The 23609-nt window shown below is 45.7% G+C and overlaps 1 protein-coding gene across 1 annotated transcript in view; it reads right to left on the bottom strand.

Moving 5' to 3' along the window:
• AGBL4 (AGBL carboxypeptidase 4) overlaps window positions 1–23609 on the bottom strand; it is a 1403755-nt gene that overhangs the window by 84413 nt on the left and 1295733 nt on the right. The window contains exon 9 of the mRNA XM_061183995.1: window positions 21060–21171. Coding sequence (XP_061039978.1) covers window positions 21060–21171 — 112 coding nt within the window. The remainder of the gene's footprint in view (window positions 1–21059; window positions 21172–23609) is intronic.

Genomic DNA, 23609 nt, shown 5'->3' with positions numbered 1-23609 from the left:
AACAAATCACTTGAAATCCTGCAACCCAGAAATAATGACCACTAACAACTTCTTGAACATACAGACAAAGCATAGCTGGCTGGCCAGAGAGATGGCTAAATAAAAATCCCTTTATAAAAGCACAGTGTGCTATAAATATTTCTATTTTAAAAGGTACTGAATTCAGTTTTTCTTAAGTTTAACAGAACTTAAAAGAATCACATCTTCTAAAGAAAAAGTTTTCTCTCAAGAGACATTATTTCCTAAAAGATGTTTTCTAAGGTGAAAAAAAAAGAGTTTATGAGAATCATTAACAGGTTGAAGCCGTTCTGTTTTTTTTTTCAAACTACAGGATTGAATTTTAGAAGAAACGGATGAGAAAACAGAGAGCGGTTAAGTAACTTACCTAAAACCACACAGCTAGTCTGAGGTACAACTAGAACTTGAACTCAGTTATATCTGATTCTTTCCATCATATTAATTTGCTCCCCTAAGTCAACTTCCTCATTTTAAAGATCAGAAATTGGTCTCCAAAGAGGGCAAATGACTTCCCTGAAGTCATACTTTGATTCAGCCACAAGGCAATTTGGTGGATCAGACCATTGCTCCTGACTATTCTCTCTTCCTTGTAATAAGGGATCTCCTATTGTCATTTTGTTTGCCCAAGAATCCAAGAGGAGTATGTGTATCCCTACCTCATTGACTTTGGCCTTGGCCTTGGCACAAGTTTTGGCCAATGGAAGGTAAGCAGTCACGATATTTGCCACTTCTGTGTGGAAGCTTTAAATGGGATAGCATTGGGAATTACCTGGTGGTCCAGTGGTTAGGACTCTGCACTTTCACTGCAGAGGGCGTGGGTTCCATCCCTGGTTGGGGAACTAATATCCTACAAGAAGCGTGGCGCGGCCGGAAAAAAAAAGAAAAAAGGGTTGGCATTCCTGCCCCGTGCCATGACAAGAGTGGATCCCAGACAGGGAATGAACTTTCAACTTGGACCTAGGCAAGAAGATATGTGAGCAGAGCGGCAGCTGACTCACTCACAGCCCTCACAGAACATGAATATGAAATGAATGTTTGCTGTTATCCACTACTGAGTTACTGGGGTCATTTGTTACCATAGCAAAAACCAAATAATACAGCACAGTTTCTTTCTTTTTTTTTAAGTTAAGTATTTTTTTAAATTAATTAATTAATTAATTAACTTATTTTTGGCTGTGTTGGGTCTTCATTGCTGTGCGCGGGCTTTCTCTAGTTGCGGCGAGCGGGGGCTACTCTTTGTCGTGGTGCACGGGCTTCTCACTGCAGTGGCTTCTCTTGTTGTGGAGCACGGGCTCTAGGCACATGGGCTTCAGTAGTTGTGGCACGTGGACTCAGTAGTTGTGGCTCGTGGGCTCTAGAGTGCAGGCTCAGTGGTTGTGGTGCACGGGCTTAGTTGCTCCGTGGCATGTGGGATCTTCCCGGACCAGGGCTCAAACCCGTGTCCCCTGCATTGGCAGGCGGATTCTTAACCACTGCGCCACCAGGGAAGTCCACAGCACGGTTTCTTGCAGAAATGTGTTCTGTGTTTTTCTCATGCTCAAAGTTGCCTTTAGTTGTGCAATAATTATGAATTCAGGCCGTGAGGATAATGGCTGTGTTTGTGAGCATTTGAAGTACTAAATACATGAGAAATAATTAGAGGAAGAGTTGAAAAGTATAAGGAGGAAAAGCCAGGTGTCATAGGTCTGGATTTCCAAGGTCACCCTCTGATGAAAAGAAAACCATGGGCAGCCCACTCTGTTGGCAGAGGCTACGATGAATCAGAGTGTTGTAGTTTCTTTCTTGTACTATTGCCACATGAAGGACTATTGACATTAACTAAAACACACATTCACCCAGAAGCACCTCCCTCTGAAATGGAAGATGCTAAGCAAAAAGATGCAATAAATGCCAAATGAATCTATGCCGTTAAATCACTGTGTGACCTTGAGGAAGTCATTTTCCTTCTGGCATCAGTTTTCTCATTTGCAAAATGAAGAGGCTGAACAAGAATCTCTCATTTTCCTTCTGGCTCTGACATTCTATGATTTGATTGCCTCTAACTCATTAGTCTCAACTGGCTTGAATGGGACCCAGTGGTATTGAGGATAATCATAGGAATCCATCAAAATGTAGTCCAAAGAAGGTAATCTTGAGACTTGAGATAACGTAGGGAAAGGGCTCTGCACACTTTGCAGGCTCTATTGTGTGTTTTTCATTGAAAAAAGGTCGGCAAATATGCCCCTTTTTCCCCAGCTTGCATCACCCTGGCGGCCTTCCCCTTACTTCTAACATCTAACAATCTTTCAGGCCATTCTACCTCACCCTCTTTACCCAATGAAACTGTTTTCTCCTCTCATCAGAAAGAAAAGTAGCTCTAAACCAAAGGAGTATGTCATGACATGCATAAAGATGTACAAATAACATGCTGGGGAAAGCAAAGGAGCGAAAGAAGGAATCCAGACTTCAGAGTTCAATAGGTTTGGCTGGGAATCCCCATGTCTCTTTTTGTTCATACATAAAATGGGGGTGATACTTACCTAGCACAGTTGTCCTCAGAATTAAAGGATACAAAATAGTTTATGGGTTCATGTTATTACTCATTTACAGTCGTGACAATGACAGAAGGCTTCCCAGAAGTGGTGGCATGGAGACAAACCTGAATGTTGTGTAGACTTTTGAGGGCTGGCCAGTGAGAGAGGAGGGGTAATAGTCCAATTAGAGGGGAGCGTGCGGGGATGAAGGTGCAGGGATGAATGTGAACGTAAGAGAGCAGCAATGTGAATGTGGGTGAGACACGTGTCTTTTTGGGAGAAGAGGAACAGGCAATTAGGATAAGAGTAAAAGTTTCATGCACAGGAGTACAGAGAAATGAGTCTAAAGCTTTGAATACCAAGCTGGAGGGTCTTCAACCGGTAGGTAATAGGGATCCCTGAAGGGCTTTAGGAAATTCGCTTTAGGAAGTTGTGAGTGTGCTGATGAAGCTTGAGAAGGAAGCTGCATCCCCCACCCACTAAGATGTGAGGAGGGAAGAGAGACAGTCACCCTCCCACAGGAGAGCTGAGGCTGCGTTCATCTGAGATAGAAATCTGAGCTCCGGGGGAAACATCAGACCGCACCTTGAACTAAAACAGATGTGATTACGGTAGAAAAGATTTCTTTGAGACTTTAAAAGTTCAATTTTCTTCCTTTTAATCTCTTAAGAGAATCACTGGTTTTAAACCCAAGATAGTGAAAATCCCTGGTAATAAAATGAACCCAGAACTCCATTTGCTGACCAGATCTGAGTAAGATTGCTTTTACTGCTTGCTTTCCTTTCAGCAATCTTAAACTCACACCCTCAGTGCGTCCACCCTGTACCCCAAAGTTTGCTCCTGCCATAGGTTGAGCCCTTGCTACTCAAAATGGGGTCCTTGAATTAGTAACATCAGCATAGCCTGGGATCTTGTTAGAAATGCAGATTCTCAGATTGCACTCCAGACCTACTGATCAGAACTTGAACTTGTTTTTTTTTTTTTAAACATTCAGTTCTTTGGGGAATTATTTATTTATTTATTTATGGCTGTGTTGGGTCTTCGTTTCTGTGCGAGGGCTTTCTCTAGTTGCGGCAAGTGGGGGCCACTCTTCATCGCGGTGCGCGGGCCTCTCTTTATCGCGGCCTCTCTTGTTGCGGAGCACAGGCTCCAGACGCGCAGGCTCAGTAATTGTGGCTCACGGGCCTAGTTGCTCCGCGGCACGTGGGATCTTCCCAGACCAGGGCTCGAACCCATGTCCCCTGCATTGGCAGGCGGACCCCTAACCACTGCGACACCAGGGAAGCCCAGAACTTGAACTTTAATGAGATACTCAGGTGTTTCCTGCACATTAAGGTTTGAGAAGCACCTTAATGGATGGATTACAGCATGCCCTCAGATCGCAGGAGTTCTCTACAACCAGGGGAGGGCAGAGCTGGTTCAACCTCTTCATTGAACTAATGGGGAACTGAGATCCAGAGAGAGGAAAGAACTGGGTTTTCCAAGGTCACAAAACTAATGAGCATAATTGGTGTAGTGAAGTTAATAACAGTACACCATGTGGTCTAATAAAAAATAATTCTCGACCTAAACAGACATTTCTCCAAAGACATACGGATGGCCAATAGGCACATGAAAAGATGCTCATCATCACTAATTATTAGAGAAATGTAAATCAAAACTACAATGAGATACCACCTCACAACAGTCAGAATGGCCATGATTAAAAAGTCTACAAATAATAAATGCTGGAGAGGGTGTGGAGAAAAAGGAACCCTCCTACACTGTTGGTGGGAATGTAAATTGATACAGCCACTATGGAAAACAGTATGGAGGTTCCTCAAAAAACTAAAAATAGAACTACCATATGACCCAGCAATCCCACTCCTGGGCATATAACCAAACAAAACTGTAATTCGAAATGATACATGCATCCCTATGTTCATAGAGCACTATTTACAATAGCCAAAACATGGAAAAAACCTAAATGTCCATTGACAGATGAATGGATAAAGAAGATGTGGTATCACACAATGGAATATTACTCAGCCATAAAAAAGAGTGAAATAATGCCATTTGCAGCAACATGGATGAACCTAGAGATTATTATACCAAGCGAAGTAAGTCAGACAGAGAAAGGCAAATAGCATATGATATCAATTACATGTGGACACTAAAATATGACACAAATGAACATAGCTACAAAACAGAAACAGACTCACAGAGAACAGACTTGTGGTTGCGGGGTGGGGTGAGTAGGGATGGATTGGGAGTTTGGGATTAGCAGACGCAAACTATTATATATAGGATGGATAAACAACAAGGTCCTACTGTATAGCACAGGGAACTATATTCAATATCCTGGGATAAACCATAATGGAAAAGAATATGAAAAAGTATATATATATGGCTGAATCACTTTGCTGTGCAGCAGAAATTAACACAACATTGTAAATCAACTATACTCCAATAAAATAAGAAAAATAATCATTCTCTATAGCTAGCTGGAGATGAAGCACAGTACATTGCAAGCCATGTCGATTTTGGTGTCAACTCTGTGTGCAAGATTTACAACCCAGGCAGGCCAAATTACTTCATCTCTCTGAGCCTCATTTTCCTCTTCTGAAAAAATGGGAACAATAAGACCCTTTCAACAAAGCTGTGAAGGTTAAGTGAAATAGTGTATGTGGAATATGGGACCAGAACCCAACCCAACCCAACCCTTCAGAATCTTACCTACTGTCCTTTCTCCTAATCAGAGTCAACCCAAGTCCTATTACTACAGGGCAGTTTCCTAATTTAACAGGCGTTCCCTCTGCTGCATGGGCAGCCCCTTCCCTCAGCTCCCTCCCTCAGCTCCCTCAGCTCGGGCTCTTTCCTCCTCTGGCATTTAGATACACCTACAATGTCTGGTTTCCTTTTCTGTCTTCCCCATTAGAGTGTGTCTTGCCTTAGAGTAGAAACCGTGCCTTTATCTCTGTCTCCCCAGAGCACATCACAGTAGATGTGTTGGCAGATGGAAGGAGTGAGGGACGGAAGAGAGAAGGGAGGAAAAAAGAAGGAGGGAGGAAGGGAGGAGGGAGAGGAGGAGGGAGCTGGGGAGATGCTGGGTGTTGGAAGGCAACCATTTTACAGCATGATGGATTCATTCAAAGAAACCACTTGACAGTACAGAATTCATCTTTTTATGACTGTGACAACACTAATACATTTATTTCCCTTCTGAAATTAACTTTCTAATATTAAGAAAGGTCAAAATGAACTGCAGCAAAATGAGACATTTTGTCACTTTTAACAAATTATACCAAAGCAGACTGTCAGATTAAAGGGGTCACCATTTTGAGTCTACACCCTGATACTGATTGCATAATCAGAGCTAACGCTTGCCATTCTGCTCTTTCCCTGCCCACAGACCTCCAATAGTTCCCTTTGGCCCAAATGATAAAACTCAAATATCTCAGCCTGTATTCTGAGGCCCTTTAGAATATATTCACTTTTTAAAAAAGCCATTCCTTCCCCAAAGGGACACTGTACACCAGTCAGACCCACCTCCTTCCTTCTGTCCTCTTCCTACGCACCTTTGCTCACGTGACGTCTCTTGTCTTTACTGGCATCTCTCCCACCGTATGCCCATGGAGACTCTCTCTACCCTTTCTCTGCCCCTACCCACCCAACCCACTGTCTGGCCCCTTGTTCCTCAGAATTTGACTGGTTCTGGCCTGGAGTCTGCCACTTCTGCTCTTTTAGCCTTGAGTTGGCCTTGACGATGGCTTGGACCCTGAGTTCCTACTGCCTCTCTCACACCTTATTCTGCCCCACCCTTAATTCCCTCAGAGGCATTTGGGAAAGGCTTGGTGGTCTAGGAAGGGACACTGAATTGGGGTGCTTTGTTAAAGGGGAAAAAGAGGGAAAGGAAATAGTGATGACCCTCTGTTCTGTTCCTCCCGGTCCTCCCTTCTTTTGACTCATCCGTCTGTGTGCTCCGCCCTGGGCTGGACTGGGGGACAACTGCAGTCAGAAGAACAAAGATTGAACCTTGACTCTGTTTCTTGGGAAAGTGTCTTAGTAACTTTTAGGGCTTAGTTTCCCTACCTGCAAAGTGAAACAAAACAATAATCCTTATCTCACAACATCGCAGTGAGGGTCAAATGGATGCTTATATGTGAAAGTGCTCTGAAAACTATACAGCTTTGTGACCAATTAGCAAAAATAATTATAACAAGACCCATGTGCTAGTGATTCATCCCCAGGGCCTAAGTGATGTGCTCCCACCCTACGGAGGTGGTGGGGGCCTGAGTGTGAGTCCCAGCTCTACAGTCCTACCCTGTGGCCTCGGGCAGGCCAGCTCCCTGCCCTGGGCACATGTGCTCTATGTTCTCTTTCTATGAAAGGTTAGTTTGGGGCACCTCTTCAGTTTTTCCAGCTCTGAAGTTCTCTGGCTCTAGTAAGTGAGCTGTGAGACCCCAGAAGGCCAGAATTAAGTTACTAATTCAAGGTCAAAAGTACCCAGGTCAGCAGAAGTTGGGGATGTATGTTCTCAGGTGGTACCCCTAGTCTGTGAATAAAAAGGAGGCATCCTGAGGTGCTACCCTCTTGACTGGCTTGGTGTCAGCTGACCCCACTCAAGACTCCACCCACCTCCTAACTTGCCTGGCATGTTCAATCCAGGATTTCATTCCAAGTGTCCCTTACGGTGGTGGGGGGAAGGGCAGGGTACCCAAAGTAATGGAATAAAGCTGGTATATCCATTTATAATGTCAATTGAACATAAAGACTAGGGGGTCATTCTGAACATTTGCTATACAAAGGTGTCATCATACTCAAGAAGAAGCCAAATCAACAGAATCCCTCTTTTGTAGGTTGGCCATTTACATGTCTTTTAGAGATAAAAGAGGAGACTCCTGAGAACTGCTGAGGTCCTGCTGGCTGCTCGGCCCCTGCGGAGCCCGCTCACCTTACTTGCACCAGGAAAGGGGCTTTGGGATCAGGCAGCTCTGACTCCACTTCAGCTCTGCTCCCATCAGCTGTGTGACCTTGCAGGTTCTAAGGCTTTTCATTTGCTCCTTCCTTTAACTGACATTTTACTGATGTGTTAGGCATTATGCTCTGGGCAAGAGAATGCAGAGGTGACAGAGACATAGTTTTATCCCTCAAGGAATTCACAGTTGAGTAGAGAAAAACAAGCACGTAAAGCAATCAGCTTGCTGTGGAGTGATAAATGTGAGCACTGGGAGAGATTACGGTGGGGTGAGGGCGGGGGTGTCCTTCACGCTGAGCCTTAGTTTCCTCAGCTAAGAAATGGGGATAATGACGCCCAGTTCATAAGGCTGTTAGATGGATTCGATGAGACAATGCCTAGCACTTAATAGATGCTCAATAAATGTGAGCGCCTTCCCCCTTCCTCAGCCCACCACCTGCCTAGGATCCTAAGGAGCTGCTTTCATTTGCCCCATCTGCACGAGAACGTCCTGTCACGTAACAGAAATGTCTATTAAAGAACATGCTTTAGCAATTGGAGGAGTTTTCAAGGTCACAGCCTAGAGCTAAACTCTAACAGGAAAGAAACTGTCCTCTTGTAACTGGGAGCCTGAGTAAGTCAACTCTTTCGACGGCTGAGTGTGCACTGGTGGTGCCAAAGAAAAGCTCTGGCCTTGACATGCCCTCTAGGTATAGCCAGTGAGAGGTCATTTCTGACAAGTGGCCTTAGCTGCCAACCAGCATACAAACTCCGCCTTCCAGCTAGCCCTCCTCCAGAGCCCACATGTGGGGTCTGGAATCACCCCAAGGGGTCTGGAGGATCACAGTCAATGGTATTCACTTTAGAACCATCCTTGCTGGCGTCAGCCCTTAGGGATTATACCAAGTTGCCCCAATATACATGCACATATACCCAAAACCTAGGAATGATGGAAATCCACTTGCCCACCAGAGGTTAAACTGTAAAATCCACACAGAATGGATCAGAACAGACAAATATAGGAAGTCATAACAGAGAAAGGCTCCATGCCTGGAACTGAGTTGACTGTCACCCAATTAAGGGTTATTAGCTCAGCTGAAGAAAGCCTGAGTCACAGAGGGAGGTTGGGGAGTGGTCAGAGAAGCTGAGATAAAGGCTAGACCTGCTCCCAGTCTATCTTTTAAGACCTTCTTGCAATGCTCTTGCAATAACCAGAACTATAGCTGTTTTTTTAATGCTACAGTTTAAAGATAGTGACAATGTTCTGAAGATGGCTTTGTGAAATTAACATTGAAATATCAGTTACTGTATATTACTGGATTTGAGCTTATAGTAAGAATAAATGCTAACATTAATTGAGTGCTTACAATGTACCAGCCTTAGGAAATACCACGCTAAGTGCTAAGTGCTTTCTATGCAGGGTCTTCTTGAATTCTCACAACACAGCTGTGAGGAGATGCTACTATCCCATTTCACAGATAAAGCCACAGAGGCTCAGAGAAGTGAGGTGACAGGTAGAGGCAGAATCGTAAGCTGGAGGCAATTTTTGACTGCAGAGCTCTTGCTCTTCCTCCCCGAGAGTAAAGGGTCTGCCTCTGGTCCTGGCTGACAGGACAGTATTTGAAGGCCAAAGACTTAGCAGACGAAGAAAGGGCCAAAGTAGGAAGAAAGGGCACAAGCTGAGGTTTGCTGTGGGGAAGGGGAGGTGAGAAGTCTTCGTTACGCTTACAAAGAGGGTACAGAGGAGGTAACAGACTTCCTAGGATGTTAGGAGCCTGGATATAGGTACCTCTGGGACAGGCATTTTGAACAGAGTAGAGGTACAATGGCTGGATGGTTGGATGGAAAGATAGATAAAAGGATGGCTACTTAGAGGGATGGATGCACAAATGATATCGATTGCTTCCAGTTTCCCTCTATAAGGTGGGCTGAGCTGGCTTCATGAGGCTCTTATCCTAGGGGCTGGCCCAGAACCAAGCAGTTGACTCTGATGTGTTTAGTTCTGTTTTATAAAATAAAATAAAGTCCCTCCTCATATATGGGTAGTCAGGTCCCCTCCTCCTTCCCTAATTTTTTTCCAATTTTAAAGTTAACATATATTTATGGAAAACTGTTGGGAAATATAAAAAAAGGGGGGAGAAGAAAACAACCCTATTACCCAGAAATACCACTGTTAACATCTAGTTTACCTCCATTCTTTTTGTGTACATTTTGAACCTGGTTGTTATATATGTCTTAACATATAATACATCTGCAACTTTGTCTCTTTTTTTTTTCACTTAAAATTGTAGCATAGACATTTTCACAATATTATAACATCCATTACATGAATGTATTGTGATGTACTTAATCAGTTTCCCACTGTTAGGCATTTAGATTTTTCTTGGTTTTTTACTGTTTATAAATAATGATTCTGTGGACTTTTTTTTTTTTTTGCATAAATCCTTATTCACAGTTCAGATTATTTTAGCCTAGGTTTCTAGTACTGCAATTGCTGGCTAAAGCTACAAACACACCAATATATTTTAAACCCCAGAAAGTCATAGTAACATTTTTTTTCTCTTTTAAATTTCATGTCTTCCCTGCTCCCTGAAGGAAAGCTCCCATGGTTGCAGGATCAAGTCCAAGCTCCCTGGGGTAGCCAACAGGGCTCTTTAGGACCGGCCTCTGCCTACCACCCAATCTTACTTCCAGCCCCTTGCCCCTGTGCTCCTCCCATCCCCATATACCAAACTCCCTGGAATTCCCTGAGTATATTCACCAGTCTAGTACATATGCCTTTACACACACTGTTCCCTCTGCCTGTAATACTTCCCGTGGTTTTTGTCTAAACAACTCCTGTTCTTCCTTCAAGACTCATCTCGGAGGTCACGTTCTCTCGCAAGTCTTGCCTGACACCAAGTCCAGTTGGGATGACCTGCTTTTTCCACATGGTACCCAGATCTCTTGTCTATCATAACACTTCCCACCCTGTCGTGCCATCATTGGTTTACTGAGTCTGGAACGCTAGACCAGGGGTTTGCAGACTTTCTATGGCCTTGGAATCCTTTATTCAAACACATATTTTACATTAATAATAGTTAAAATCTTTTGAGAATAAATGTGCCTGGCACAGTGCCTGTACAGTGCCTGAAGCAAGACACATGAATCACTTCAGTTAATCCTCACAACAACTTCTTACAAACAAGGAAACTGAAGCTTAAAAAGGTTAAGAGACCTGCCCAAAGTAGCAAAGCCATTGAATGTTGAAATAAGATTTAAACCTGGGCCTGAGCCTGAGCTCGTAGCCACAAAATTATACCTTTCTGGTTAAAATGGAGAGAAGCCCCATGTGAGGGGGTCCTCAGACCTCTTGCAATTTTTCTAAAAGCATTTTGAAATCCACTGCTCTATTCTGGATCATCAGCTCCTTGAGGGGAGGGACTGTTTCTTATTTGCCTTTGTATTCCCGTATACAGGGCTTGGGCTCAGAAAATGTGTGTTGAATGGATAAATGAATGATGTTTCCCTTTTGAAGGCTATAGGGAAGTTATTCTTTTATGTATACACTTTACTAGCTTTGTAGTAAAAGCAAGAAATAGGAGCCTGGAATGGCTTGCTGAGTGGGAGAGCATCAAAGCTCATTGGACAGAAGGTCAAGTTGTGTCCAGGCTGATAAGACTTCTCACAGCCAGACACCTGGGACCAGTACAAGGCTTGGGAGGTAGGCATTAGTACTTCAGGAGGATGGGGCAATTTCTGCATGAAAGGTTAAACAGTTCAATTCTTGCTGGACACAGTGATTAGTCTGGTCTCTTTCATCAGAATTCAGCTCTCTCCAGCACGGTAAATGGTGGACTAATTAGGCATCTGACTTACTTGATTTCCCCTGGCTAAGGCCAATTTCTGAAATGCAGTATGCTATTTGATGTACCAGCATGAATTCATCCTTGGCTCAGGAGTCTCCCAACAATAACAACCAAAAATAACTCTTGGAAAAGTTCCACACACATTGAACACAAAACACCCTAAAATGTAACCTGTAGTCTGTCATAGGCCAGCTCAGCTGAGCCTCTAATGCGGTGGCAGGCTGTGTGCAGATCCGAACCTGCTCTCGGTCCAGGGGCCTGGAAGGGAGAAGGGGAGGAGTTTGCTGGAGGGGTGAGAAATGGGTGGGGTAGGTGAATTGGAAAAGTGCCTGGAAGAGATGACCTGGAGTTAAGCTGGAGTGTTTGGGTAAGTGTAAAGAGGTCATTCCCAGAGTGTCAGGCTGTCCACAGAGACCCCTTTTTAACTCACTGTGGCCCGGATAATTGGGTGCTCGTGCGATAGGAAATATGGGGAAGCACGCTTGGTCTAACCTAGAAACCAGGGTAAGTGGAACAGATACGGGCAGCAGAGAGGGGTGAGGAGGAGAATTTTAGAGTTTGCAGATTTGTGACGGAGATCCTCGTGGCTGGATTCTAACATTCTGGAATTTTCAAATTTGTTAGCTTGAGAAGATTCCATATGTGAGAGCATTTTATGACAAGGGATTAGCAGGGGCAAAAAATAAAGGAACAAAGATGAGTCCATGGAAATGCAGCACGGTGAGAAAGTTGCGGAGGTCGATTTCTCTGGGATGTTTCTGTGCTATAGTGATAAGGAGCAATGGGTCAGATGAGGGAGCTGCCAAGATTTCCCCAAACCATCCTTGAGGACCTACCAAGCGTGGGACCCTGCCAGGTGATGGAGATGCACGCTGGAAAAGATGGAGCTTCTATTCTTGAGAAGCTCAGCGTAAAGGAGGCAGGAAAACTATCACTAAAGCACAGCATGATGTGCGCTTTAACCGGGAGGTGTGCCCAGCTCTGCGGGCTGCCTATAGACATCCAAACGACTACTCTTCCTGAGAACTGCATTTCAATCAATGCTCAAGAGGCTCTCATTGAGCTGCCAGCTAGTAGCCAGCCCTGCCCAGGGCAGCAGGGAGGTGAAGGCAGATCCTTTGCACCAGAGGGGTTTGCAATTTAGCTGAGAAAATGGAACCTACAGTCAGAGGAGATGCTTCTATGGCACCAAGCCCATGGAATACACTCTATAAATGTTGATGGGATAAACCACTAGGAGACAGAAGCAAAGTCTATCAATAGAAGAACAAAGAAACAAAACACTTCGTGGGCCAAAGTGTTCAGGGAAATCTTAGAAGAGGTAGGGCTGGAGGTGGGTTCTGAAGAAGGGGGATTTTGAGAGTGGCTAAGCGTGTCTCTTGACTTGAATGCTTTTCCTTCTCTTTATTCATCAGATTCACACACATTCTTCAGAACACTGTGCAGATGCTCATTCCAGGTTCTGATGAGTGGATTTCTTCTTACGCACCTGCCTCTCCTCTCTCTCCCCCCTCTCCCCCAACACACATTCATGGCAGGCCTGTGCCCTGCGCTGGGTGTTAGGGATACAGAAGTGTCCAAGGTGAAGTCCAGGGCCTTGGTGGGATCGCAGTCTGTGGTGGGCGATAGGAGCTGGAGGTGGGGTTGGGGACAGTGAGGTAAGTGCTGTAATGATGAAATGCATAAAATCTCAATAGCTCCATTTTTAATATACCTACTACTGAGTGTTAGTTATATACATATTATCTTATCCTGAGAGAAATCTCATGAGATGGGCGTTGTTGATCCCAATTTACAGATAGGGAAAATAAGACACAGAGAGCTTAACTGACCTGACTCAGAGGGAAACTTCTAGAAGCTTTGCTGGTCCCCATGCAGTTGAAACAATATGTATCTAGTTAGTTGGTGAGAGGCATCCAGAATCTTTCAGGATGAAAAGATGTTAGAGAAATTGAAGGAAACAACCAGCTTGACAGGAATATTGCTCTGACATGAGAGCTCCGTGTATCCACCCTGCTCGCTGCCAGAGTCAAAGCTATAATCTAGAGAGGTAGAAAAACCACACCTTTTATCATAGGGAGAAGTTGCCCTTTAGAAAAGTAATGATTTCTCTTAAAATTCCTTAAAGTTTCATAAACCGTCTCAAACTGTTGTAGGAAAATCTGTAAAAATTGCATGAGCTCAGAGCCCCCTGTACAATATCACATTTACTTCCAGCCTTTATTCCCATAGTGAACCTTTCCCCTGGTGGCTATTTACTGATTTCCTGGGCCATGCTGCTAGGAGTGGAAAAAAACATTGGAGTAGACCCACGTGTGTGATCTATGGTAGTGGTGTGAGTGCATTGCATCTACTCCTCTTGAAACCTTTAGCAGCTAGGGCAGTCTGGACATTTCCACAGGGAATTCCTCTCCATGCTGCCCCACGGCAATAATCCTTCCTCACCTTTACAAAACGCTTCATGTTCATATAATGGGGTGTCTCTCTCCAACTTGCGAGGTAAGCAGGTCAGGGACTGTTCTTCCCTTTAGCAGATGGGCACACCGAGGCTCAGGAAACTGACATTTATGGAGCTTCTGCCATGTGCTGGGCACCTTCACAGGCATTCACTCCGTGAATGCTTCCTGGGCTTCCCTGCAGCAGCCAGGACTTTTGTGCCTTGTCATGAAATCCTGCCCAGCAGTGGAGCGTACATAACCAAGAAACAACTCCAAGATGATACAGACTTGGAGCCAGAAGGGCCCTGTGGAGATCATCCTTCAACCCCTACAGTGTATAGATGGGGGGAAATGAAGGCCCAGAGAGGGGAAGAGACTTGCCTAAGAGCACCAAGCAAATCCGTGGTTCAGACACTCTGATGGGGGAGTTACATTCCCCGCAAGGCCCTCTTGCTGCCACAAAGATCAGCCCACATAGTCTTAGCTTCTCCTTGCAGGGGACCTCTGGGATAATAAAGTCATAGATGTGGGGATGAAACAAAAATCTGGGAACCCATTGACCAGATTCCAAAGCTCCTAAGGCCTTGGTGAGACAGTTTGCAAATGCCCCAGGTATGTGGTTTTCACCTGGGGTGGCACAGCCTTCTCCTAGGGACGGACAAACATCCTGCCATGGGGGCAAAGAATTATCCCACCCCAAATGCCGTGGCTGTGCCTCCTGCTCTCCTGGTTTCCTCCTAAGTGTGTGTATGGGATGCGGATGGGACACCTCCAACCTTCTCCCCGGTACTTCCGTCCTTCCCCAGGTGGACTTACCCTTCCACCAGCAGGGTTCTCCCCCCAGACTGTCAGGTACTAACATGCAGGTGCCCAGTGGATTCTAGTGAGAGTCACCATCTCAGAGCCTTCTGGTCTGGTGACCAGAGAAACCTCTGTTCACCCTAAGAACAGACCTCATGGGCCATTTCCTTCTTTTTTAACTGAATGTGAAACTGTGCTGGCTGTATGTTTGTGTACATATCCTTTGTGTGACTGTGTATAACCATATACTTGTCTGTGTCTATCTCTTATTTACCATGTTTATGTTTTTACATAAAAATATTTTGATTTATGTATGTGAATATGTGCATTTTCTGCATATTTCTATGTCGTGTGTGTGTTGTGTGTGTGTCGTGTGAATGAGTGCTTGTCCTGCATGTGTTATCCAACTGTGTTGCTGACCGCTCTGTTTGCACGTAAATGTGTGATAATTTATTTATTTATCTGACAGAAAGAGAGCAGCTTATCTTGAGGATTACAGGAGGCAAGCAACGAAAAAAACCCCAGCCCTGTGTTGCTCTGTTTGAAAAACTGCTCTGTGTTGTTATGGCAGCTAATTTTCCTTAAATGATTTAAGGAAACGGATCTGTCTAAAAGAGCTGCAGCCAAGTTGTTATAGCAACACAGGCCTTTCTCCTCTAGGAAAAGGCGGGGAATCACCCCAGAGCATAGAGACTTCTCAACAAAGCAGCCCTGGGCTCTGAGGGACTCAGGGGGCCGAGGAGAGGGCAGGAGGGGACGCATTCACCTCCCATGTCCGTTCCTGGGCATCCTTCTTGGCAGCAGCCCTGGCCACGTTCAAGTTCGGGTCTCATCGTCTTTCACCTGGACCCCTGCCATCAGTGCCTATCGGGCACTCTTCTTCCGCTTAGTCTCCACGTTGCAGACCTAGTCACTTTCTAAAGCATCTATCATTCAACATAATATTCTCTCTGGTGCCGTGTTCTGTGCTCCGCCCTGGATACACATAGGGCATGTCCTTGAACAGCATGTCAGGGACGTTGGCCTTAATCCCACAAATAATGGGGAGTCACTGGAAGGTTTTAAGCGGGGGAGAGAGCCTCAGGAGGATTTAAATTTTAGGATGTCTCTAGGTTTTCTAGACTGGGGGACTGAATGGACTGAAGTACTATTTATTCATCGATCTCTCTCCCTCGCTCAAGCGGTTCTGATGGCTCCTCAGTGATGACACTGATTCTCAAGATTGAGAGGGCTTGTGTGCCACACTATTCCCGACAAGCAGCATTTTGTTCCACTGCCTTAATTTTTTTTACAGTTATTATACTTAGTTCAATTAAAAATCAGATTAAAAAAGGGCCTGAGACTTTGATTTTAATGAGAAGAGAGCATTGGACCACAGGAGGAAGCCAAATTCCTTGCCCATGAGCTTCCTCACAGCTGCCCTGTTGTATATGCTGCACACCCACCCCAGCAGCTGAGCTCTGCCACCTCCATTCTGTGGCTCAGCTTGCCCTGGAAAGCCCTCTCCCCTTTCCCTGTCACCTCCCTCGTCCCTAAACCATAGCCACCTGATAAAATATTTCCCATTCCTAAAGGTCCAGTCCAAATTCCTTGAAAAAACTTCCTTGGATCCCCCCGGGGACGCAAGCGCTTGCGTGCGCACGCACACACACACACACACACACACACACACACGCACACACACTGGATTAATCTCCCCCAGCCCCACGTTTCCAAAGCGCGACATTTTCTCTGCTCACCTTCCTCACTGCCTTGGATTAAAATTGTCCATGAGGGTCTGGCCTTCCTATCAGATTGTGAGCTTTTCCTGGTCTGACATCCTGCCCCATTAATCTCTGTAACTCTGAGGTTACCCAAGGGTCTTGTACAAGGTAACCCGCAGAGATTGTCCTAAACTCTCAGGTTCTGTCTCTGGGAGTTTAGGACAATCTCAGCAGGTTGCAGGGAAACCAAGGAAAGGGTTTGTGTGCACAGACCAGAGCCTTAAGGAGGGCATAGCGATGGTGGCAGCAGAATCCAGGACACCCTGAAGGGAAGGTGAGATTGGGGAGGGGGTCTGTGGTCCAGTCGCTCCTTTTTATCAGGAGACTCATAAAAACCAAGTCACGGAGGCTCTGGGTTTGCTTCATCATTTGCTCGGCATTTACATGGAGTGCCTGCTCAGAGCCAGGTCCCTATTGAGCACTGGGGACTGAATCAGACAGACCCTCCCCTGGGGGACAATCAATCACAACTGGTAAACAAGGGACACACTGACCACAGGGAGCCGTCCTGGAAGTGGGACATTAAACGCTTTGTATCTGAGATCCAGTGGGTTAAAGGCTCCTTTGTCAAGAGCATCGTTTAATATCCAAGTCCCGGAGAGGGGTGGAGGGTGTAGTGAGCACAGGGCTAGGAAAGCAGCTTTGAAGTCAACACCATCATTAACGCGAAGACAGCAGGCCCTTGTTGCCAGGTGAGGACACAGAGGGCTCATTCCAGGAGATTCACTCCTGCTTCACCTCAACACCAGCACATCTAAAGCTTTTCCCCACGCTTACTGGTCCTCCTGGGTTCCCATCTCAGGAAGGGCACCCCCTCCACTCCACTGTCTAAGCCAAACCATGGGCATCACGCAGGATTCCTTCCTCTCCCATCAGCCACAGTCGCTCGTGTCTCCCTCTGTAATATCTCCAGACTCCCCCTCCTCTCTGCCCCAAGCAACAGGTTATAATGGTCTCCAGCCTCTAGCCTGGCACCCTCTGAATCCATCTCCTTCTAGGCACCAGTGGGATCTTTCTGAAATGCAAAACTGATCCTGTTACTTCCCTGCTTAAAATCCTTCAGTGGCTCCCCGTTTCCATGAGAATAAAGTCCAAATTTATTCTACCAAAGCCCTATATCACAGCCCCTCTTCTGCCCCTCTGTCTGTCCTCAGTACCAGCCACACCGAACGACTTGCAGCCTCCCGAGGGTGCCTCCATCTCAAGGCAGATGTTCAGATGCCTCCTCTGCCTGGAAAAGCCCTCCCTGACCTAAGCATCCTTCACACATCAGCTCAGGTGTGGCTTCCTGGCTTCGGCTCCTTCTATGGCTCCCACCACCCCCGTGCCTCCCTCCACAAATGCACCTAGAATAACTGTCTGTAAATGGCTGTTTCCACCAGGTTGTGGACTCCTTAAGGTAGACACCAGCTCTGACTATTCACAGCACCCAGCACGACGTTCCTCCCTCACCAGTTCTTTGAGGAACAACAATGCTCACAGATATAGACCCTGCCCATCAGCAAGGGTCTTTCTGATTCTCTGCTTGTTGATCCTGTGAGCAAAAGGCCACCAGGATGGAAGGTGTGAGGCTGTGAGCGTTTAGAAACAAGGTCAGAAGCTGTCCTGGCAGTTTAGATAGCTCTGGGGTTGAGTGATTCTGATGACGTCTGTGACGGTGAAGGCCCAGGGTAGAAACGCATTTAACGCTATTAGGGCAGATGCCTGGGGCACTGCGGTGTTTACAGCTGGGCACATTGACTCTCGAAGTCAAATGTGAATTTGAATGGGATACAAATAATGTTTGTTGAGGATCTGGTACACACCGGGTACTGTGTTAGGTGCTTTCACATAGCTTTTTTTTTTTTTTTTTTAACACCTCTGATGTTTCTTCCTTTTTTAAAAAAAAAAAAAAATTATTTATTTATTTTGGCTGCACTGGTCTTAGTTGCGGCACGTGGGATCTTCGTTGCAGCCTGTGGGATCTTTAGTTGTGGCATGCAGACTCTTAGTTGCGGCATGCAGGCTTCTTAGTTGCAGCATGAGAACTCTTAGTTGCGGCATGCATGTGGGATCTAGCCCCCTGATCAGGGATCGAACCCGGGCCCCCTGCATTGGGAGAATGGAGTCTTACCCACTGGACCACCAGGGAAGTCCCTCACATAGCTTTTAGGTAGAGAGATAGTGTAATTTGTCATCCAAATAGGGATGCTTTTAAGAGTGGAAGGAAGTACCATTAATAAATACTCCAGGACAATGGGTATAAACCAGAACTGCCCTGGGCAAACCGGAACTTTTAACCATCCTTTCTACAGATCACACTTTGTACATTCTTTTGGTAACCCTTGACACAATTTGTAAATCTATATTTATCAGTAAGTATTTACTTGTTTAATGCTTATTCTCCCACTAGATTATAAGAGTTAGGGTTTTGTTCACTATTAGGACTACAATGCCTGGTAGTTAGAAACTACTTGATAAATATTTGTGGAAACAGGAAGGAAAGAATGGAGTAAGGTTCTGGGCAGGGGGGCGGGGAAGAGAGGAGGAGACTGAGGCATCCGGGGTCCTGGTCCAGGTCGGCTTGGCTCTGATGTTAGCGCTCCGCATCCTTGCTTGGGGCGTAAAGGAGTGGACCTTCAGGAAGAAGGCAGCTCCCACAACTCGCTCAGCACCCAAGTGCGTTTACTAAGGTCCGACCAGATGATGATCAATCTACTCATAGCACAAAGAATATCCTAATACCTCTGAAACTCGGCCTCGCCTGATCTGTATTCTGTAGCAGGATCGAGTGCCCAGTTGCCTGGGAGCAAATCAATGACTTCAGATTGATGATGGCAACGGCAGGCTGATGCCTCTTCTCTTTAGCAAACCTGACGCCCTCCCTTCTGTTCCTCCCCCAGTTCTCTCCTCGGGGATTCACCTAAAACACCACTTTGTTCTGAGGCCCCCACTCTGTCACTTCTCCTGCCTCGTGTCTTTTCTTTGATCATGCCTCGTTGTCCCCTCTGTGAATAGCTCTTTAGTATCTGTAAACCATATTACAGTGGGCATAACAGGATTTGCCATGTTCAATCCAATGCAACTCAACAAATAGTTATTGAATAGCTATTATCAGGCAGATCAGAAAAAATGTAGGGGCTGTCCTCTTTTAATAAGAAGGTGGCAGAAGAAGGAGGGAAACTACAGTTAACCCCGAGGTCTGGGGGACAGAACCCAGCTGACTATAGACACCTCCTGAGCAATTCAGAAGCAGCATTTCTCTGCCAGGAAAGCTGGTCAGGATGGATCAAAAGTTCAGGGTAATAACGGGGTTTGGAGAGTATAGCTAACACCTTCTTTTGTAGACAAGGAGGGATGAATTGGAGAAGGAAGCAGATATACTGAAGCTATGGCTACGTAAGCCCTGACAGCAAGTGGGTTATAAAAAGACCTAGGGAAGCAAAGCTCACAGAGGAAGATAAAGATGGCAGTTGAGTTGAGATAACTACTTCGCACCTAAGGACTTACTTACTTTTTCATTAACCCTTGCTCTCATATATACATTTGTTTTTATGTACACAATTCTGCCTGGTCAATACATATTGCTCTTTAATTTAGGATATTCTTATTGGTATCTTCAAAGAGAGTGAGTAGAATGAGGTACACGGGTGCATCACTGAAATACACCAACTCTGGGATCTTTGCTGTCTTAGCAATCACTGTCTGTCACCTGATGGCAGTCAAGGGGTCATAAATCACAATCATCAATGTTGGAAGAGACTCACTCACATGTAGTCTCACTATAATGTCTTCCAAACAATTGAGTCTCCTCCATGCACTATTTTTGACAGTGTCATTTAGCTTCAAGTTGAACACTTTTAGTAAGGCCAAGTTCACAGGTCACACACCCACTCCATCCTCGGGCAGCTCTAATGGTTAAGAAGTTTTATTTCTCTCTCGACCTTACCTCTTGCTTTGGCCTCCACCTGGAAGATGTCTGACTATCCTCCTTCATAACTCTTCAGAGAAAATGATGGTGGTCGGCCTCCTTTCTTCTCTAAGCTATGAAACCCCAATGTCTTCTCCTATTTCTCACAAAGTCGTGTCCCTGTGAGCAAACTCAGTGTGGACATCCCCATTCCCCTTCTTTCTGGAATAGCAGGCCCTCTTCTCTAGGAACAGATTTATCACTACCGCCACACACCCCAAGGTCAACTACATGATTCCAGCGAGGCTGTCCTGTCCTTACATATCCTTGCCTCTTGGACCAGAGTTGCCCTGCCCAGAGGTGGCCGTGTCCTCCACTTCCTACCCAGAGGAACTCCAGTCCCTCTTGGAACTGGAACTAGAATATGAGAGTGAGTCACTCTCTAGTGGGGCAACCACTGGACGTGACAGTTGGCACAAGCTCCCTAGAGATGCAGGAGGCCAGGCTACAGTCTTCAACTGTATATGAGGCTCTGGGACTCTTCTAAAAAATTCTCTATTCTGTGTAAACTAGTTCAAGTTGTATTTCTTTCGCTTGTAACCCAAGAGCCCTGATAAATGTGCTCCGGTATATTTCCTCCACCCCACGAGATCTCCACAACTGAAGCCAGTATTCGTGAGGGGTGGGGAGGCACTTGTCCAAGTCAGAGAAGAGACCAGCAGGCCTAGTCCCTCCCAGGTTTTGACCCTGAATTCCTACTTTGCAACTCCTAGTGGGCTTTCCCAGTACAACACTGCCCTTTCCCAGATCAAGCCGTAAGACCAGCAGAGGCTGAGGGGGTTCAGTTACTCACTGGGTCGTTGTACATCTGAATGATAAGCTGTTTCACCCCATGCAGGGTGGGGTGGGCCCACGGAGAGGGATCCAGCCAGTGACGGTTCAGGTCGAACCCCATCAGAGAGCACCTAGGCAGTACCCAAAGTCAGAGTCAGTACAGGAGCAGTCATTATGTCACTTACCTAGCACGTGTTTGTTTGTTTTTTGCCAGAGATAGTGCTGAGCATTTTACACATATTAATTCAGTCACTTTCAACAACCTATGAGGTCACTATTATTATAATTCCTGCTCTACAGAAGAAGAAACTGAGTCACAGAGAGGTTCAGACATATTTCTGGGGAGCAGTCTCACTTCAGTGTCCATGCCCTGAGACCACAGACGCATGTGCATCTCCAGTACAGGGCCAGAAGGAAGGCTCAGGCTGAAACCATCGATTTCCCCACTGTTCCTCTCTGTCTCACACCCACAGCCAATCCATTGTGTCTACCTTCAAAATATACTCAGAACCCAGCACTTCTTTATCACCTCCACTGCTATCACCTTGAGCTTGGACCAAGGTCCGGAGTATTGTAATAATCTCTTACCTGGTTTTGTTTCCACCCTTGCATCCTCCTACCCCACCTCTCACCCTACATACCCTCCCCCTTTTCCACACAACACCCAGGGTGATCCTATTAAAACATAAGTCCGATGGAGTCCCTTCTTTGCTCAAATGGTTCTCTGCTAGATGCAGAGTAAGAGCCAAAGTCCTTACCACTAGCTACAAGTGCCCATGTGTTCCACCCGTTATCTTCTCTGACTTCAGCTCCTAACACGGTCACTCCTGCTTCTTCTGTGCCAGGTTCTGGCCTCTTACTGCTCCTCCAACAAACTGAGTGCTTCCAGCCCCGGGGCTCTCGTAAAGGCTGTCCCCTCTGCCTGGACGCCTCTTCTTCCAGATAGCTGAGTGATTCGTTCTCACTTAGTGCCAGTCTTTGCTCACAGGTCACCTGCTCAGTGAGGGCTACCCTGCCCACCTTCTGCACAGTCTCCCATGGGCACATTAATTACTTCACCAGGGCAAGTGGGACCGTGATCTCTGGTCTCTTCCTATCCCTCTTCCTTCCCTTTTCTTTCCTCCAGATTGACTCAAAGCCTTGCTTGTCCTTGGAAAGATGCACCACCCCCAGGTCTCTGGGCCCACGCTTCCATCTGCTGGGCCTTTGCACACTGTAGGCTTTCTCCAGGCCAGCCCAGGCTGAGGGATAACTTCAGAAACCCCGTTCTTGCTCACAACTCAAATTACCACAAACATCCTCTTCCTGTCCCCAGAATGTCTCCCACACAGATCTGACAATCTTGCCTTCTTGATCAAGATTCATCTATGATTCTCCATCACCTATAGGATAAAATTCTGCTCTTCGCAGATTTTTAACCAGATTCAAAACTGATGAACTTTTTGCCAAATTGTCCCCCCCTTCTTTGCCCAAATTGTCCCCCTTTCCTTTTCTATCCCTTCCATCCCATCTTATTTTACTATTTTACCCATCCCTACTTATTTTCCCAACCCTTCTATTTCCTTAAGTAATAAAACTCAACCCCCTCTCAGCTTGTTACATTTACATCACCACTGCTCATCTTACTCAGAAAAATAAAGGATTCTACTGAGGACCCCTCCTTCAAGGTGGTTGGGGTGGTGTTGGGGAGTAAATAATAACAATTTCCCCCATCACTTAAAGTAAGCTGGCTGGGAACCCTGTGGGAGAATAACTAATGTTTCGTGGGGACACATAGGGAAAGGCTTCACTGAGGAAAAACCATTTGAGTTGGGTCTTGCTGAATGAATAGAATTTTTCCAGGTGTTGGGGGCAGAAGGAAAAGTGCAAGCAAAGAAAGGAACTGTGAAGCCACCCAGGCTATTGGGGGAATGGTGGACAATTTGATTTGGCTGAATCATAGAGTACTATGTATGTATGTAGTGAAGAGGTGGTGATGGTGAGCTGTAAAGGGAGTGGGAGGGGAAATGTAAGGGTCTCGAGTACCCGGCATGGAGGGTCACTGTTTCGTCTTTGCATTGCTATACTTAGATGAATTGGGTGCTGGTGTTGGCTTCTCATTGATGGCAGAGTGGGGACAGAAACAATCATATGCAGGTTACAACAGCATCATCATCATAGTCAAGGGGTCACAGTCAACAGACATTACTTTGTCCCAAGAATTAAGTACTTTACTAAGTGTGAAATACTTTATCTATGTCAACCTTATGTGGGAGGTACTATTATTATTCCCATTTTGCAGATGTGGAAACTGAAGCACAGAGGGTTATAAACAACTTGCTTGAGAGAAGGGGTGATGTCAGGATCGGTTTACAGGCAGTCTGACATTCCGTGCTCACAAGAAACATAGTCTAACAGGAGAAAGAAGATCTGCTCACAGGCTTATGTACATTTATAATTCAAGACCATGTTATGAGGATTAAGTGAGGACAAACTTAATTTAGCACAGGTTCTGGCACATAATAGCAGATCAAAAATGTTATGTTGTTGTTTCCTTGTACTTTATCATTGTTTTGTGCTACATGCTATA

The sequence above is a fragment of the Eubalaena glacialis genome, chromosome 3 (genome assembly GCF_028564815.1).
Source record: "Eubalaena glacialis isolate mEubGla1 chromosome 3, mEubGla1.1.hap2.+ XY, whole genome shotgun sequence".
In the NCBI taxonomy this organism is placed as follows: Eukaryota; Metazoa; Chordata; class Mammalia; order Artiodactyla; family Balaenidae; genus Eubalaena; species Eubalaena glacialis.
Note: the sequence above shows the minus strand (reverse complement) of the source record. Positions and strands in the feature narration are given on the sequence as shown.